Raw genomic sequence first — 20,669 nt, forward strand, 5'->3', positions numbered from 1 at the left:
TTCTGGGAGTCGAAGTTCACAAGTCATAAAAGGGGCAAGTCTGAAGACCCCTGCTGTAGGTAAATGACTTGATCTAGGTCGATATAAAAACAACAGCAACAACAGGAACTGACCTGGCTGATATTTAGATGTGAAAATATCAGGAAATTCCAGGATTCTAGGCATGCTAAAAAAAAAGGAAGTGACTAACCACTTCCATATTTTTGCTTTTAAAACCAACTGGATCTTTCCATGGAGTAACAGGAGTCAAGCTCAACTTTAAAGGTGGACTGTGTTTTGCCATTGTGAAATTTTATTTCTAGACCTGAGAGGTATGGCATATTCCCATTCAGATAAAGCATTGAGTGGATAGTAGTATGAAGGGAGGGAGAAGAACAGCAAGAAGGGACAGGATCATCTATGTAAGTTACAACAGGTACTTATGATGTGCTAGGTTGTGAGAAATAATGAAACTGTATAGACATCAAGATGTGGACATCAGTTCTGTGGATCTGCTCACTTTCTGGAAATGCATGTCTTTGTCACACACAAAAATCACATTTGTTATCTTAGTTTCTTTTAGCTTTGCTTTGTGTGTTGTTAGAATTTACATAGAAAAAAAGTTAAAAGCCTTTCATTTGCCCCACTCCCCCTTTGTAGCTTGCTGAACTGCTGAATAAGCATACAATCCTAGTGCTTAGATTAGCACCTCACTGGCTTCCTCAAGATAAGGGAAGATGCCAGATCCCATCATAATAATCTACACCTAGGGAGGATCTTCCTTCCCAGACCTCACCCATCCTTAGGGCAATACTCAATACACATCTAAATGATCAAAGCCCAGAGCAGGAACTCCTCAATCTGCATATCTAAACATCAAAGCTTGCTTGTCATTATATATACCTCTATTGGTAAACCCCTAATGAAGTAGACTACCTTCAACAATTGTACATGGTTGAAAGAATAAACTCTACTTTTAGCAGCACATTGGTGTTTATTTTGTACTATATGTTTGACCCAGCTGAGTAAATTGGACCAAATAAATTCTTCTAACAGTGTAAAAAATCATTTTCTCAGAAAACAAAAAAGAGGTGTGTTTTTTTTCTTTTCCTTAGTTAAAAAAAACAAACAACTAAGAATATTTTAATTATTCAGATAAACATTTAATGCTTTGCATTCTTCTTGTTGTTTCTAATAGATGACACGGGAACAGTATATACTAGCAACACAGCAAAACAGTCTGCCAAGAACAGAAAATCCTCAACTTTATCCAGTAGGGATTTATGGCTGGCGAAAGAGGTGCTTATACTTCTTTGTCCTCTTGCTATTGGTTACCATGATCGTTAATTTAGCCATGACAATATGGATCCTGAAAGTAATGAATTTCACAGTGGTAAGTAGCACTTTTTGGAATGGAGGGTATGTGGTTTATAAATGTTAAAGGGATTTCTTGTGATTATTTAGTATTATATTTTAGTTTTCAAACAGCTTTGAGGGTTTGGGGAGTAAAACAATGGTGGTATAAAGTATCCTTTGTCTGTTGTTAGCTGAATGTTCATCACTTTTAATTATTAAGTACAGAAAACCCAATTGATTCTAATTCTGAATATAGAACATAGTACTTTTATTCCTGGAGCGATCTGGCTCATCATTGCTAATAGATGCTATGTTCATCTAGCTCCAATAAGTATCTATTATTAATTCTTGTAGTTTGTAAGAAAATATTAAGACAGCTATTTCTGAACTTTCAGCAATGACAATTCTGGCTGGAATGTAGGAATTGACCCCCCCCAAAAAAGGGAACAAAGAGGAAAAGATCAAGCCAAGTGATTGGCCTGGATTAATGGCAGTCCCTCCTGGCCTCACTAAGTGTTACCAAAAAGTTGATGGCTCTGGAAAGGTTCTCCAGACTACTTTGATTACCAGAAGAAGAGCTAATAAAAAGCATAATGCCTACTGCTCAGATTAACAAAGGAATGGCATATACTGTATATAGTATAAGGCAGGGGTGTCAAACTCAATTTCATTGAGGGCCGCATCAGCATTGCGGTTGCCCTCAGGGGGCTGGGTGGGTGTGGCCTAGGTGGGCGTGGCCTACTGGGTGGGAGTGGCTAGAGTGTGTATGGCCTACTGGGTGGGCGTGGCCAACTCTACATCGTTCGCATCAAGGGTGCCATGGGAGCCTGGGCAGGAGTGGGAAAGATCTGAGGGTCTCTGGCAGAAGGAGGGTCTCTGGGCCAGGGCCAAGGCAGTGGGGGCCGTTCCCTCACTGTTTCCAGGATGGCTTTGCGGGCCGCATGAAACCACTTCGCGGGCCGGATCTGGCCCCCGGGCCTTGTGTTTGACATGTCTGGTATAAGGGAAGGAGAATTTACTGCTTTTTCTTTTTTTTCCAGCACCCAGCCAGGGTGGATACTGCATGTTAAATGTTAAATTTATTTGATTACTTTTACCTCTTTTTTGTACATTATTTTATTCTTTTTGTTGTTGTTAGGGTTGAATGTATGCTTTTATTTTGTTTCATTGTGTTTGTTTTTTGTTTTGTATTTTACTTATGATTAAACAAATAATATTAAAAAAAGAAATCACAAAGCCAATAGGAAGACTTATTGAGGTGTCTGTGTAATCTTACCTTTTAAAATTAATTTATTCCCTGTTCCTAGTAGAATCTCAGTACACACGGGAATCATATAAGATTACAAGGCACTCTACTTTTTTTCACAGTGACGTCCAGGTCCCAGACTTCTTTCTGGTGCACAAACATATGAGTTTGATTGAAAAAGGAAACAATTCCCTAAAGTCAATGCTTTTGACCTCTTAGCTTGACCACAGTATTTGTTTTAAGCCAGTACTGAGCCCACTGAACTTGCAATTGAGAACAGGGTTAGCGTTATGCAACACTGCAGATTAGGATTTATATTTCCCATTAAACGTAAATAACCACAGGAATTACTGTGGCACTTTGGCTAGAATTACTTGTCTACTCTTTCAAGGGTAGATCATGAAACAAACCCCATGCCTCACGAGAACTATTGGAACTCTATTGTTCAAAGCAGTGGCGTAGTGTGGGGGGTGCAGGGGGGGCCGGCCGCACGGGGCGCAACATCTGGGGGGGCGCCCATTAAGCTCGCCGGAGGGGGACGATTCTGCTTCGCCGAGGGTCGGAGGAGCGAGCGAGTGGGCGGAGCATAGAAAGCAACCGCATTTGCTGCGCCCAGCCAGAGCGGGATCCCGTCCTCTTGCGGCTGCGGATCGCCTCCTTTCTCGGGTGGGGGTGGGGAGGCTTGGCGGCGTCTCGCCTCCCTCTCTTTCTCCCACTGCGGCTCTCCTCCGCTTGGCTCTCAACCTGCAAGCCCGCCCCCCCGACCCAGCTCCCGCCCCCATCTCCTTTCCCGGAGGTAAAGGTAAAGATGAGATCCCCCCATCTCTCTTAGATTCAGAAGACCCGGTTGCTGAAGTCGTGAACTCGCCGGGTCGCGCCCGTCTTCACGGGGCCTGAATGAAGGCGTCGGTGTTAAATCTAAATAACCAATCCATCACCCTCCATTTAAGCAAGAGGAACGGATGGGCGGTTCTCAAAATCACTCGGCGGCTGCCCCTGATCTTGAACTTCCTCTTAACCAAGACAAACGGGAGCTCCCAGGTTGAGAATTCGGAGGAGCTTCCCCTCGGCCGTGGAAGTTCACTTTTGAGACAGCCGCTATCTTTGGGCAATTGGTTTCACTGGGTTTCTATTGTGGGGTAAGGAGGGGGAGGGGGCAATGTACCTTGTCCGGAAGGTATTGAGGAGAGGAGGAAGGTGACTGGAGAGGGACGGAAGTCCAGGTAGCGCCAAGTCCCTGAAATCTCTGCCAGAAAAGGAAGGAAGAGAACGGCGCTTGTCCTAGTCCTAGTTGGGAAGAGGACTCTGCCTGAAATTGACTAGTCAACGGGACTTCAGAGTTTTCCCTTTGGGGGGTAGGTCCGAGAAATTGACAAGACCCACTCTCGAATCCGTGTTGAATTTAATAAGGTCACTTTATAGTCCAATCCCCTCCGTGCTGAGAAGTAGCCGAAGCAAGTTCCGTGAGATTCATTCCCAGGTAAGCAGAGACTTCCCAGTACGTTCGACTACAGCATCCCTCATCCTTGATTGACCCTGGACGAATTGGTGATGACTGGGACTTGAAATCCAGGACATCGAGCGAGCCCGGGTTGGGAGGGGAAAGGGGGAGGAAGGGGGTAGCCTGGACTGTGGATCTGCAGGAGGCAACAATCTGGAATATGGACAATTTGGAATAACCTTGGGAAGCTGAGGCATTGTAAGTTGGAAGTCATTGTTTGTTGCCTAACATGTTGGGTCACCCCACACCACATGCTAAGCCATAAACCGTGGTTGGTATCCAGGGTTTAGGACAAGATGGAGAAAACTAGCCAATTGTGGGATCATAAATCTTGATGAAGCCCATCATCACTCCATGTGATGTATGCACTCAATCTACAAACGTAGTCCAAGCCTATTCACATCTGTTGTAAGGTCATTCTCTCGTGGGGTTTATCTTGACATCCACTAAGAGTGGAACAAACATGTCCCATTAACCATTTTCAACGCCATGTCCTCTCTTTGTCTCATCCTAAATCACAGCTGAGGCACCTTAAAGTTGCCTTGTTTCAGTTTTAAACTAGCATTTTCCCTCTTCTCCAGAGACCCTTTTTTGCCTTGAACCTAACTCAAGGGTAGGCAACCTTGGCTCTTTTATGACTCATGGACTTCAACTCCCAGAATTCCTGAGCTAGTGGAAGAGACTCGAGTGCTAAAATCCACGGGTTAGGGGGCGCAAATTACTTGCCTTGCCCCGGGTGCTGACAACCCACGCTACGCCACTGGTTCAAAGTATAATATAGAACCTCTCTCTCTCTCTCTCTCTCTCTCTCTCTCTCTCTCTCTCTCTCTCTCTCTCTCTCTCTCTCTCTCTCTCTTACACACACACACCTCTTACTCTAAAAAGAATTGAGACAGGATAATCCTGAGTTTCTTTCCCACATCCTCTTGTAGGACTAAACATCCTTGCATTCCTTTTTCAAGGTGAATTCCATACTCCACTACCTGCCTTCTCATTCTTTCTGCTTAAATATTTAAAGTGTTGTAATGAGTGTGATTTAGATGTGAGAAGCATAGTGAGATTTCATACATGTGCAGAACAAAAATGACACTTGTGATCTGAATTTAGCAAGCAGAGGGAAAACATTGTCTTTAGTCTGTTGTCTGCTTTTTTGCTTAAATTATATACATGGGCTTCAATACTTATACCATATAGATTTTAATAAATTTAACAGATAACATTTTAAATTCTAATGTACTCTGTAACTAAAAACAGGTTTATTGAGTTCACTTTGTATGAAATTTCAAGAAATTATTTGATGAATGTTAACTTTGTCACTTTAACACTGAATCAAATTAGATTGGATATAGTTGACATCTAAACTAGTATTTACAAGTTTAGTTACTTCATCAGAAAAACACGGCATCTTTCCCTCTCTCTCTCCAGATAGGAAGATGCAGAAACAGAAAAAGAATATACTTTAAAAGTCATATTAAAAAACAAGAAAGCAACAATCAAATTTATCATATTGCTCTACTGCTGTTGTATTTCAATTTCATTATTGTTTCTTGCTATCCCCAAAATTCAAATTCAGATTCTGGTTTGTTAACACTGGATACTGAAGGGAGCTACTAACATTGTAGTTGTCTGTTATGTGTGCTCCTAGGTGATGACCAGAGCTTGCTTCCTTTTCAGTGATAAGAAGAATTTGCAAAAAGTGCATTGGTAGGATGAAATTATTAATATGTATTATTTAATATTTAACATTCATCATAAATTGTGTTGGGAGTTTCCCGACACTCCCATGTTACACCTCTGCTCCGTGAGCTGCATTGGCTTCCAGTTGTCTTCTGGGTGAGATTCAAGGTGTTGGTAATGACCTACAAAGCCCTACATGGCATGGGTCTGGAATACCTTGGGGAGCACCTGCGGCCGGCGTCAACTTCCCTCCGCCCAGTATGCTCCCACAGAGAGGGCCTCCTCAGGGTGCCACCGGTCAAAGAATGCTGACTGGTGGCCCCCAGGGGGAGGGCGTTCTCTGTGAGCGCGCCGGATTTATGGAACCATCTTCCGGTTGAGCTCCGGATGGCGCCTGACCTCCGCTCCTTCCGGTGCGATCTAAAAACTTACCTCTTCGAACAAGCTGGCCTGGCCTGATGGGATGGGGTTGGGTTTTATTAATGTGTTTTAACTTACTTTTTTAATGTGTTTTAACTTATTGTAAGAGTTGTGGGCATTTTGTTTAATCTTTTTTATTTTTTGTATTTTGTCTTTTAACATGTACTGCCCTGTTCACCGCCCTGAGTCCTTCGGGAGAAGGGCGGTATACAAATAAAATTAATAATAATAATAATAATAATAATAATAATAATAATAATAATAATAATAATAATAATAATAATAATAATAATAATAATAATAATAATTTGATTCAAAATGGGATGTAAATGACATGATTACATGTTTTTCATTCATTTGTCATCTCTATCTACCTAGCTAGCTATCTACCTATCTGTCTATAATCTGTCTGCCTATCTATCATCTCTCTCTCTCTCTCTCTGTCTCTCTATCATCTATCATCACCAAGAGCCATGGTAGCACAGTATTTATTTTGCAATATTACAGGCTAACTGCCCGCAGCCTGGAGTTCAGTCCTGACAGGCGCAAGGTTGACTCAGCTTTTCTTCCTTCTGTGGTTGGTAAAATGAGGTCCTAGATTGTTGGGGGCAATATGCTGACTTTGTATACCACTGAGAAAGTGCTGTAAAATACTATGGAGCAGTATATAAGGTCTATTGCTATTACTAATGCTGTTTATCTATCTATTTCAGTATGGAGATAAAAGGCAAAAAGTCCTGGTCATAATTATTTATTTATTAGATTTCTTAATACCATCCAACTCCAAAAAGACAGTGGACAGTTTATAAAATATCAAATCTACAATTAAAGAAAAATTAAAAACATAACTGTGAGGACAAGACACAATAACAAGAAAAAAACCCCTATCCATTTTCTAAACCTTGGGTCAGTAGATCAACAGATGTACCAGTCAATCTGATGTTGAAATGTAGAACATCATTTGCATACTGATGATACTGATCCCCAAACTGATGAATGACTTCACCAAGAAGGTTCATGTATAATTTAAACAGGAGAGATAAATGTGTTGAACTTGAGTCACCTCACATGTGAGGGGCTTCAGGACCAAACTCTTCCCTTTGTCCACACTGAGTAGAAGTAACCACTGAGGAAAGAGGCAAAACAGTGAAACACAGTACCTTCCACTCCTAACTCCTGCAGAAGTATACTACAAAGGTCCCTGAATGATCAAGGACCATAAGGATGGATGCACCATTCCCTTCTAGCTCTGCAAAAGGTCATCAACAACCTTCACCATAAAGGAAGATTTGAAAACTAGATAGTAACTGTTCAGAATGGAGGGGAATCTATCTATAAAACATTTCAGATCATTATTTAATGTAGGCTTTTTCCACATCATATCAAGGAAGCAAAGGACTAGAACATATGAAATATTCTTTCCTATTTTGATGTCACATGGATATATGAGAAGAAAAGAATTTTATTTGCCATGACCATAAAGGTTGTATATAAATATATTCATGACTTATATAGAGTAAGAACCAGAAATTTCAACTTTCTTATAACAATTTAAAATGGTGGGAATAGTATATCATTAGAAAACCCTTTAGCTGGGCATTAAAGATATGGGCATTAAAACAATACTATGTTGTAGATTCACTTGGGAATATATCTGAGTTGAAAACAAAGGAATGGTGTTTTAGCCTGGAATGAGAAATTGCAATGATAGTAAAGCTCTTATGAAATTCTATAGTGCCACTGAGATAGAGGCAAAAGAAAATGAAAATATTGGCAAGAATAAACAAGGGGCATTAGCAGGTAAAAGAGAAAATAATCAATCTCTTAGCCCTTGGAAAAAATGGAATATGGAAAACTGAAGATAGATCCGTCTGGTATAAAAGAGGCAGGGGGAAACTCTGGCAGGCTTTCAAGATTCTGTTCTTAAACGTGACTGCAATACAGTGGAGTCTAGCAGTTTATGTTTTCTGACTTAGCCTACCTGGAAGGGCTGACCACTCATAATAATGTAGACATTGGTGATCATTGTGGACTGAGCATTGTTAAAAGAATTGGAAGATGAGCAGAATGGGACAAAGTGATTAAAGATTAAGGGGGAAAATGAGTTTTATGGACATTGTAACCTGCAGCAAAATGGGTAAAGTAGAAAGCAACACAGATAAATTTAAAATAATATAAAATTAAGAAAATGAGTGTAAAGGAAAGGTCTCCCCTCTCTTTCACAGTATTGGAACATCCAGTGAAATTAAATATGAATTGATTCACATTCTAAAAAAGTATTTCTTTACATTGCATGAACTATGGAATTCTCCTGTGTTAGTTGTGCTGATGGTCACATATCTAAAGTTTATTTTGTTTAAGGGACTAAACAAACTTCAGGAAAATAGTGCTGGGAATGACTAGATGGCTCTACATTGCCTTCAGAATCAAAGGCAGTTTGCCTTTAATTCCTGTTGCTAGGGAGAAACAAAAAAGAGGCAATTGTTTTTATGTCCTGGGCTTGGGTTTCTTACATGTATCTGAGTGATTACTAATTGACTGAAAATTTTCAACAAGATAGCCCTTTGACCTGATTAGCAGTTTTTAAGTATTTCAAAGAGTATGGAAATTTCTAATTTTTTTTGGTCTGCTATCACAAATATGCATAGACAGAAATATTTTCTTACAGCAGTTGAAGTTTATTTCATATCTGATTCCGAACATGTGGGTTTGAAAATGCTAGTTATATTCATCTCTCTTGAAAGATCCAGAAATCTAACATATTTTATGGCATTAGATATTTTATTGAGTTTTTTAATCTGTTCTTTACAAAACCATGCAATATTAATGTAATTTATAGCTACTGCCAAAAATCCACCTTTTCACATGAAGCTTCCCAAACCTGTCATTACTTAAATAGTGACTTTCATGGATAATCCTAAAGATCTTCTATTTCAAATCTCATAATACTTATTTTTCAAAAATGGATTAGACACATATAATGCACTTGAAACACTAAGGGATTTATTAAAGGGAGAGAGTGACTTAAATTAGAATGGAGAGAAAAGGACTGAGAATTAACTATTTCACAGCCTCTGATATTTATAAAATGCAAACATTTAAAATTAACCCCTACTTATACAGCAATGTGATGCCCTATTGCAGGGGTGTCAAACTCAATTTCATTGAGGGCCGCATCAGCATTGCGGTTGCCCTCAGGGGGCCGGGTGGGTATGGCCAGGGTGGGCGTGGCCTACTGGGTGAGCATGGCTAGAGTGCGTATGGCCTACTGGATGGGCGTGGCCAGCTCTACATCGTTCGCATCAAGAGTGCCTAAGGGGGCCTGGGCAGGAGTGGGACAGATCTGAGGGTCTCTGCCAGAAGGAGGGTCTCTGGGCCAAGGCAGTGGGGGCCATTCTCTCACTGTTTCCAGGATGGCTTCGCGGGCCACATGAAACCACTTCGCGGGCCAGATCCGGCCCCCGGGCCTTGTGTTTGACATGTCTGCCCTATTGCATACTAATGTACTCATGCCCCTTACAAATATTTTTTTTTCAGGTTCATATTCCTTCAGTGGATTTTTTTTTTAAAAAAGGAGAAATAGTAGCTATCTAATGTAAATGCATATTTGGCTACAAAAGCTTTCTGCTTCTCAGAATCAGACACTGAGACAGAAAACAAACAAAAAAGACCGGTTAAAGAAATAACAGTGCTTGCATTACACCAAATCTAATTCCGCATCTTAATTGTTGCTAAGCAGTGTTGGTTTAAGATAGCTTTTTTTATCTCTTCCATATGTTTTAGCACCTTTGTCATAGCTGTTTTTTTCCTACTCACTTATCCAAATGAAGTTTTCTTGGAAAACCAAAACATGTATGGTAGGGAATAAAAAGCACTGCTCCAATGTCCCAGAAGGGATGGATACATAAACCACTCCCTTTAGTGTTTTTCTTGAAAAATAATTGTTTTGAACATAGGCTCTTTGATCATGTCATCTGCCTACAGAAAAAACTCACAGACACTCATTGAGACAAGTGCATATCATAAGGAATTTTTAATTGATGCTTTTGGCCAAAATGAGCTGATTATTTTGAATCCAGAAATCTGGTCCTCTGAAATTCACTGTGTTCCACTTTATCTGGTATTGAAAGAAAAGTTTCCAGAATCCTTGTAATGAAGGATAAGACCAGACAAGGGTTTTCTTATGTGTGCATACGCAGGGAGGATATTTGCTTTTAAAGTACGGTTCTTTCACTGGCTTAAAGATTTGTTCTAAATTTGGTTTGAAAGTTTGTTCTTTTACCATCACAGAAATCTGATGCAATTCTATTTCTTTCCTGAAAATCTCAATGAATTAATCATTTCAGCAGCAAAAAATAAATAACCTTTAACTTCAGTTCTTTTCTTTTGTTTTTCCATCACTCATTGTCCTGACACGTTATTACATCCAGATCCCTGTTGTTTGTTGGATAGAGGAACTCTTGAAATATTATCCTTTCCCCAAGGGCAACTGTCACTTTGTCACTCTGAAGTCACTGACTTGTGTGCATTCAAAATTTTGGCATTTGATTCATTGGCATTTGGTAAATAGTTATTTGAGGAGAAAACTGCTAAGGCAACATGTTCTTTTCATATATCATTGCTCTGTTTTCCTGTCAATTAGAGAGGGTTGGAAGCTATCATGCTGTATTTATTTAATACAAATGAATGTGATCTGTTTTCTGTTTTTGATGTAAAACCTCAAATAGTAATCACAGATCCCAGAGAGATCTCATAGAATCAGCCTGTGATGAGCAAGCATTAATACTTTGATGATAGAATTCATAATCATAATCATAATAGTAAAGTTAGAAGGGAACTTGGAGGTCATCCAGTCCAACCCCCTGCTCAGGCAGGAAAACCTATACCATTTCAGACAAATGGCTGTCCAGTCTCTTCTTAAAAACCTCCAGTGTTGGAGCATTCACAGCTTCTGGAGGTAGGTTGTTCCACTGGTTAATTGTTCTAACTGTCAGGAAGTTTCTCCTTAGTTCTAAGGGGAGGGGGAGGAGGGAGTCCATTGTATTTAAAAATTGTAAAACTTTTCAATAAAAAAAGAAGTTCTATCATCTTCTCAACTATTCCTCTGTTGTAGGTATTGCCAAATCCCAGGCTTACTAGCTCTATTTTTATTGAATGTTTATATTAACAGAATTTTGCAAGTCGGAAAGTACATCTTCCCCCTTGCCTTGTCCAAGAAAGTAGGGAGGGTCCCTTCTTCATCCTGTCTTCCAAGATAATCCCAGAAACTGCAATATCAACATTTTTCTTTTTTTTAATCTTAAAATTAGCATTGGACTGAGAAAAAAAAATATTGTGAATCTAAAATACAGTAATGAAGCAGCCTGAATTTTCAGAATCTGTGATACCACTTGAATTAGGAACAGCATCTGCATTTTCCCAAAAGATGGATAATTAAGATTGTAGAAAAGGGTACAGTACTATTACAGCTTTCTGAAGTTTTGGATTTCCACATCAAGGGGCATGAATTAATATGTATTGACTTCTTGAAACAATGGTTTCCTTTGTATGGCTTATAACATGTACAATCCATAGCTGAAGAAAATCTAGTGGGAGATAGAAGGGTGCTTCCTTGCTTTCTTCACCTTTCAGGAAAGTCATCTATTTTCTTGTAGGAAATTGTTACTTTTTGGTCTCCTCTTATTTCTGGAAGAGGAGCAGGAGGAAACGAAATAAGCCAGATGCTCTGTTGCTTAACACATGGAGCCAAACCTGAAGATTAAAGAAAAAGAGCAACAGCAGTGAATTCCTTTCACTGCAGGAAATAGCCACAATCAGGGCTTTTTTCTCATAGAATGTTCAGAACGGAGTTCCGGCACCTTTTTTGGATAGAACCTTATAGGGTAGGCAAGGCGGGTTGTATGTCATGTGTGAGTTACGGCACCTTTTTCTTTTTTAAAAAAAGCACTGGCCACAATTGTGTCTTTTTTTCCCTTTAAAAACAGCCATAAGAACCAGACCAAGCAAAGGTATCCAACAGCTACAAGAGAGTAGTTGGGTAGCTTTTATTTTAGCTGAAGAAAAGATGACTGTCCCTCAAGTTATAACAGGCAGGGTTGGGCAGCCTTTTGGATCCGAAGGCAAAAAGTGCTTCAAAGTGCATGAAGGTGTTTACTTAGCTTAAAACACTGCCTCTTGCAGCCCAAACATGATCCTGGAAAAGGTGTCTTTGGTTTAATGAGTTTCACCATTAAACCAAACATTGCCTTCAAACCCCACACATTACACCCCTCTATAGCAAGTTTTTCTATTGCCCATAAGTATGTAGATGATTTTTGTTTACAATGGTTTGTTTAAAATGTTGACCTTCAAAAACACTCCACAGCAACCTAAGGACTCTCTTTCCAGTTCTGGTTCCCCCGCGCATGCCTGCTAGTCATTTCCGACTCTAGGGGCCAGTGCTCATCTCTGTTTCAAAGCCAAAGAGCCAGCGCTTGTCCAAGGACGTCTCCGTGGTCATGTGGCCAGCATGACTAGACGCCAAAGGTGCACGGAACGCTGTTACCTTCCCACCGTAGTGGTCCCTATTTTTCTAATTGCATTTTTACATGCTTTCGAACTGCTAGGTTGGCAGAAGCTGGGACGAGTAACAGGCACTCACTCTGCTACGCGGCACTCGGGATTCGACCCGCCAAACTGCCGACTTTCTGATCAACAAGCTCAGCGTCCTAACCCACTGAGCCACCGCGTCCCTTAAGGACTCTCTTACAGAGTAACTATTGCCTTAAATCTTTACAAAAGAATGGCTAATGCATCTGAAGCAATGTCTGCCTGCTTTCAAGAACATAAAATCATCAACTAATCCCAGCCATCCCACCCACGACTAAAGTGTATAAACATTTATTAGAGAAATAGAGAGACTGAAGGTCTATGGAGTATGTGAATGATAATTACCTCAGCTGCCTCCCAGTTCTCTTTAAAAGTCAGCCAGTTAAATAAATAGGGGGCAAAAAAAGAGTAAGCATGACAGAATATTTCCTAAAAGGCTAACCTCAGCAGAAAAAGTTTACTATATTATTAGTAAGTATAGAATTGGGATAATGGGAAAAAGGAAAAGAAAAAGGAAAGGAAATGGATTCACAGAAGGCAATTTAAGCAATCTAAACCTATAAATATTTCACAATAATGTGTCCTATTTATCTGAAAATTTTGGCTGTCTAGTATCTCAGAATGTGGATAATAAGCCTATAAAATACAGCTGCTTATTAACAAATGAAAAGACTTCCTCAAATATTAATTGCTACATCATGGAGTGCATTCCATTAGCTGCACAGAATGAAGCTATTTGTAAATTCCATATTAATGGCTGGATCGTTGTGCTAAGAAACTCATGTTATTTATTAACCTGTTTTTCTGAAAAAAAAACAATTAGGCAAACTTTCTCATATCCTGTGAACCAATCAAATAAGGAAAATGCAGTTTTGTTTTGTTTTTCTAGAGAACATATACTATGGTTAGAAGAAATCAGTTAAATAAATCCCAGGTGCAAAGGAAGCAATGCATATATACAAAGAATAATATTAACAGATTCACAATGAATGCAATATATTCATATGTTTTTCTTCCATTAGGAAGACAGTGATAATTAGGACTGCTACAGAAGAAAGCATTAAATCTGGCTTGGAGACTTCATGATTATGAGAAGTTTCATAACACACATAATAATTATCCCCAAACCCATGTATCAATGCATGGAAAAATAGTTAAATCAAGAGATCCAGTTTGGTATAGTGGCACAGCCTAGAAACTGGGAGACTGTGAGTTCCAAACCTGTTTTAAGCACAAAGCCAACTGGGTGACTTTCGGCCAATATTCACTCTCAACTCTAGGAAGCAGGCAATGGCAAGTCACTTCCAAAATTCTGGCCAAGAAGACTGCAGGGACATTCCCATCAATCACCAACTCTAAGGTATACTTACACACACACATATACACACACACAACCCTCCCCCCCAAACATAGTTCAATCAAATGACTAGGATGGATGGTGTCTTTCTCTCCACATGCTAGTAATACATTGGAAAGACATAATTCTTACAAAGGGATGCAACTCCTTGCTGTTCTGGTGGAAAGTTAGCATCCTCAGATAAGAATGAATAACTTTGATTAGGAGTAAAATTCCCATATTTATTCCCTGCAGGATCTATTGTTTTGTTTTTTTTTTAATTTCCAGGATTTGGAAAAAGAATTGAATATTCTATAAGAAATCTGGTTTGACTGATATATATTTTCAGATCCCGTCTGTCATCTTTTTATTTCTACATCAAAAAGAGTAACAAACTGACAAGTGTTTTCTAAAATAAATCACATTAAATTGAACATCTTATGTAATTAGAGAAAGAAGATTCAATGCTAGTGTGAGTTTTTAAAGTATCAGAATTCCCCTATTGGAAAGCACCATTTAGCCACAGAGTACAAGCCTCTGTTCAGTGCACTAAATCCAAATTAAAGAAACTGCAACAGATGCCTCTTCTTTAACATACCTAACAGTTGTCATGGTTCTCTGAACTGTTAGATCCACTAATGGTTTACTGAATTCAAGCTACTCCTATGTCATAAAGGCAATGAAGGTGACCTGTGGTTGGGTCCATGTTGTGGTGTCATTCTCTCTGTTGGAGCAGGCAACACCTTTTGCTTTGAAAAAAGAAATGGGGCACCATTCCTTAAGAGGTCATTCTTTAATCCAACAGTTTTTGATAACTATCAACCAGAGGCAGATCAGTTTGCAGTTGATGAGAGGAGGAAGTGGAATATCACAACTTGCTTCATTCCTGCTCCAAGCCTGGATTTAGTACTGTGACAGTCTAATGGAGGTCATTATCCAATCTTGAGCAACTTGATGTCTGAGCAGCTTTGAATACTGTTACTCAGGGCTTTTTTTCTCATAGAATGCTCAGAACGGAGTTCCGGCACCTTTTTTGGATGGAACCTTGTAGGATAGGCAAAGTGGGTTATATGACATGTGTGAGTTCCGGCACCTTTTTCTTTTACAAAAAAAGCACTGCTGTTACTCATGGTCTCCTTATGAGTTGGTGCCATAGGTTGGGAATAGAGGGCACTGCTTCTCTTCCTTTCTCTAGTGCTAGCTTCGGTTGGTGTGGATTTCAGTTGGTGGGGGGAGAGAAGGAGATCATTCCTTCAGTCCCCCCTACTTGAAACCACTAGGTGATGTTATCTGCTGATTAGGGATTGTTGTCATCAGTATCCTGAGTATACCCAATTATATCTTATGATCCCTGGCCAGTCAAGGAGTTTGGGGAGGTGAAAAAATGTCTCCAACCCAATCTCAAGTCTGAGTGTTTCAATGTTTGGGCCACCTACATTTGGGAACATTCCATCTTTAAAGATCCAATTCACTTAGCCCCAGTGATTTAAACTTGTTCAAATTAACAGATGAATTATTTTATTCAGCTTGAGCTTTAGTCTATCTTCATCATGGTTTTCAAAATTGCCTCTTGTACTTCAGTTAGAGAAGGCTAAGATTAAATAGAAATTAAGTAGCTCTGCCTTTTTAATATATAGTACCATGGTATCTTCATCAAGCAACTGGTTCTTGTTCTTTTCTTTTATTATAAATGTATCTCAGAATAATATATCCTTCCATTTCCATTTCCTTCTATCAACTTTCCTGGTAAAACTTTGACAAAGTACATAATTAATTGGCAGTCCTTGTGAAAAGAATGCAATCCTGTATATCACCCAGATGACAAGGACCAATCAATCTTTCCAATAAAACAGAATATATATAATTTGGGATTGAATTGTGGAGTTCTTGATTCTCTCTGAGCTTGGTTGTTTGTGTTAAGGAATTTGTTGTGCAGAGGTCTCCTTGTGCTACCAAAGAGTTGCACAGACAAGGAAGGGTACTGAGAGTAGTAAAAGTCACACACAGGAGTACACTGAGTTCTAAAAACAAAAAGTAGTTTACTTTTGAGGTGGTGTAAGAACAAAAATGCACAGTCAAAAAATAAACAGTCCAGGTCATAAACAATAGCAACAGTCCAAAGAGTAATCCAAATACAAAGTCTTCTTACCGGTCCAGAGGTCAATACACAGTTCAGGTTACAACAGTAGTAAACCAACAGCAGAGCAAAAACAGTAACAGTAGAGATCAGTGAATTCAGAGAGAGAAAGAAACTACGTTCCTAGCTTCCTCTTATGGCCATGAGAACACTTACACACCCATTGGCCAATTAACAACTTAAAGACATAGCATTATGGTTAATATATTTTCAACCCAACATTGTAGGCTAACACCATATGCCTAACAGTTTGCTTGCAGACATTTCATTACCCATCTAGGTAACAGCACCTGTGTTAGTGAGTGTGGAGTTTTCTCCCTGTTTATATACAGTAACTTCCCATTAGCATTGGTGGAGCTTTGGTTTTCTCCTTGATTTTCTTGATTAAGCTATTGTTTTCTGCTTGATTGTTTGTCTGATGTTAATCCCTTCTTATCTGGATGTTGGTTGCTGGAAAGGGTGTGTTCTGATCTTTTTTTAGGTTTTTGTATTGCCTCTTTTGTATGGTGTGTAAACAAATCTCTCTTTTCAATGCAATTTGTGCATTCAACAATTTTATTTCACTGTTTTTCTTCCTTTCCAGTCCTTTAAAGGACTGGAGGAAAACTCCTCCTGAACACATTTAGTTTTCTTCCTAAGTCTTCAAAATCTGTAATGGTTGTAAGCTATTCTTTGTAATATAATTTGTTCCTACCTGAATTGGAAAAAAAAGTACCAGGTTGTTCTGTTACATCACTTATCTGCATTGTTGAAAAACAGTACTGAAAGTCCAGTGGGCACATAATTATTTCTGCTGACAGCCCAGTGGGCACATAGCTATTTTAGCTCCTCATGGCAGTGAGTCACAGGTATGCTCACTCACACCATGAATTTGCCCCTCAAAACTGACTGCTTATATAGATATTGTTTTCCACTTGCCAAGCTCTGATGATTCATCTAAAATACCAGGTACTTACTGAACACTTTTGAGAAGCAGAACTGATGGATTTAGAGTTATAGTTGAACCACAGGAACCCCTGTGTAACACGTCCCCCTTCTATGCTTTGAAGATTTTTTAAATCAGTTCTATAGTTTTAAAAGTTAAGTTTATTTTGCTTCAATAAGTGCTAAGGCCTGCACTTATTGAAAAAGTTCTTTCAAATAGACACTTAAAGTTTCTGAAGAGAAATGGGCAATTTCTTTATAGACTGAATATAATAAATCAAGCTGTTTTGATTACAATTTGTACTGAATATATTGATAGCAAAGGTAAATGTATTAATAGGAGAATCACCTATAGAGAAAATTTACCTTTTCCTTAAATACTGCATATTGCTTTCTCTCTCATTTTCTCATTCTCTTCCTCTTTCTCTCTGTGTATGCATGTATTATTTTTTTTCTAAAGTTGTAACTAAATCTATTACAGGTTTATTGAACAGCTGATGTTTGAGTGAGCAATCCTATGTCAACTCTGATTCACCAGGGGTTGTTTTCAGTGTGTTAGTTTATTTCTTTTAGTAACAGGCAAAAGACAATTAATAATAATAAATAATCCTTATTGGAGAAATCAAACAATGTACAGTATGTTGACAAGCTGTAACAATACTTATTTGCACTGGAAAAAGTACTGTTGGAGCAGGGTCATCCCACAAATTCAAATTTTTTTAAAAAAAATTCGGACAACTTTATTAAACTTTAGGTTTGGACTTTGTATTTTAAAGGCATGGGTAATCTCTCCCGGTTGCCAGAACTTTACAACATTTATAGAGAGGGAAGATATAATAAGCATGCAATGAGCATGTAGCTGTGTAACATGAATGAACAGAGTGAATATTTTTTGCTTTCCTTTTGTATCAGTGCGTTTTTCCCCCCACCTGGAAATGGAAGGGAATTACATCATTGATTTTTAGCAATTTTGGTCAGATTGGCTTGAAAAAAAAGACATTTAAAAGCCATCTTTAAACCTCTTCTCCAAGATTCCAGGTTGGGGAAGATTGGACCAGAGGCATAAAAGGAGCTGACCATTTGGGAGCATCATGGGAGAAAATAGAAGAGCTTGGTCTTTATGTGACTTTTTGAGTTGGTTGTTAAGGATATTGAGAATGACAGTAATTGAGTGGGAAAAACCCCACAGTAAAGTGTTCTAAATATTTACCTTTACTGACAAGATGAAAACAACTCCCTGTCACAGAAAAGTAATGTGAAATATATTCTGGAAGAGCCTTGTAGCTGAAGAAATCAATCAATGTCCAGGGGACGTAGCTTGGGTTGAGGTGTTGCCTGTACAAAAGGGTGCTTGAGCTGACAAGCACGTTCCATAATACTTATAATTTTCATGGAGTGTTTCCTTGAGAGTTTTCCTTATAACATTCAAATAAATGTAACTCTCTCCAAAAGGATGTTCTCTTAGTCAAGGTAAAAACATTTTGAAAAGGACATTTTGGTGTCTTTTTCAAAGCGAATATGACAATGCATTTTGATAATTATATCACTTATATTTTATTTATTCAATTTACATAGCTGTCCATCATATAAATCAATCTGGTTGGCCAATAATTTTTAAAATTGATAATATTAAAAAATATAAATATACAAAAATTACAAAATTTTCTAAATGGATTAATTACAAAAATTAATGGCCTAAAATCACAAGAACAAGATGATTTAATGACATGGTTGCCTTGTTTTTAGCATCAATTCTCTTTTTTTTTAATTCCATTTATATCCCGCCCTTCTCCGAAGACTCAGGGCGGCTTACAAGCTTAGCAGTAGCCTTCATTCTATGTATATGCCTGCTTATTAGGGCTTTCACACACACACCCCAAGCGGCATCTTGACTATCTTAATAATATTGCTCATATTACTAATGTCTTTTTAATTGTTTAATTGTATTGTTAATTGTTTCAATATTTTGCTTTTATGATTTTTTACTGTGCATCCCTTATTGTCAATTTTCTGTGAGATGAATGATTATATAAATAAACAGGTCTAAAAGGTTTATAAATCTTGTACTTAGAATGGAGACTGTTCTTAAAAGTGCATTAAAAACCACATGAGGTGAAAACAAAGGCAGTCAATGTATCAAACTGACTTCACACTGTGTCTTAGGCCATGACTCCATGATCTGTAATACAATTTCAGTATGCTGGTTTCATGTACAGCAAATACATATTTTCTTATTTTCATCATATGGTTGGATTAAAGCATGGCCACACAAAGTAGACTTTGTTGTCTTCTAAAATTCTGTACCTATGAATAGGAGATGGGTGAAAAATTTGTTTCATTCATTTTTAAAAAATGAAGATCAAACGTTTAGAATAGAACAGAGATTTAAACATGGAGTTTAGCAGAATTGACAACAGTGTTAGCAAAAATTTTACACTTTACCTTCATGTACCTTATTTTCCAACCATCTTCAAAAGGGCTGAAATAAGAAAATTAATATGACTATGAGCCAGCAGTGTGCAGCAGCTGCCAAAAAAGCTAATACAATCCTGGGTTGTATAAATAGAGGCATAGAATCAAGATCACACAAAGTATTAGTACCACTTTATAAAACCCTAGTAAGACTACATCTGGAATACTGCAGCCAGTTTTGGTCACCATATCACAAAAAAGATGTTGAGAATTTGGAAAAAAAATCAGAGAAGAGCAACTAAGGTGATCAAAGGTCTGAAGACTAAAATATACAAAGAACAGCTGCAGGACTTGGGTTTGGCTAGTCTAAAGAAAAGAAGAAATAGGGGAGACATGATAGCAGTGTTCCAGTATTTGAGGGGCTGTCACAAAGAAGAGGGGGGTCAAAATATTCTCCAAAGAACCGGAGGGCAGGACAAGAAACAATGATTGAAAACAGATCAAAGAGAGAAGCAACTTGGAATTAAGGAAAAACTTCCTGATGGTGAGGAGAATTAACCAGTGGAACAGCTTGCCTTCAGAAATCATGGGTGCTCCATCACTGGAGACTTTTTAAGAAGAGCTAGACAGTCACTTGTCTGAGATGGTATATGTTCTCCTGCTTGAGCAGGGGGCTGGACTAGAAGACCTTCAAGGTCCCTTCCTATTCTATTCTATTCTATTCTATTCTATTCTATTCTATTCTATTCTATTCTATTCTATTCTATTCTATTCTATTCTATTCTATTCTATTCCATTCCATTCCATTCCATTCCATTCTATTCTATTCATAGAATTGATGTGATTATAAAGATTTTCTACAAGTTTTATGGAACCCAATAATATGGTATAGCTTACAGTTTAGCTTAAATAGGCTCTAGACTATTTGACAGACTTTATCCAAATCATTAGAAATATACCGTATATACTTGAGTATAAGCCGAATTTTTCAGCCCACTTTTTGGGCTGAAAAATTCCACTTCGGCTTATACTACAGTCAACAAAAAAAACTTACCGAGGACTTGTGCGCGGCCGAGGCTTTGGTGCTTCCGGG

At 38.5% G+C, this 20,669-nt stretch overlaps 1 protein-coding gene across 3 annotated transcripts in view; it reads left to right on the plus strand.

The window, feature by feature from the left end:
• Nucleotides 1-20,669, plus strand: part of SGCZ (sarcoglycan zeta) — a gene marked incomplete at both ends in the record, with an annotated part of 682,592 nt that overhangs the window by 411,251 nt on the left and 250,672 nt on the right. For all 3 annotated transcript variants that reach the window (XM_083367758.1, XM_083367760.1, XM_083367759.1), the window contains one exon: nucleotides 1,178-1,372. In XM_083367758.1, coding sequence (XP_083223884.1) covers nucleotides 1,178-1,372 — 195 coding nt within the window. The remainder of the gene's footprint in view (nucleotides 1-1,177; nucleotides 1,373-20,669) is intronic.

This window comes from Vipera ursinii (assembly GCF_947247035.1).
Source record: "Vipera ursinii genome assembly, chromosome: 7".
Lineage (NCBI taxonomy): Eukaryota > Metazoa > Chordata > Lepidosauria > Squamata > Viperidae > Vipera > Vipera ursinii.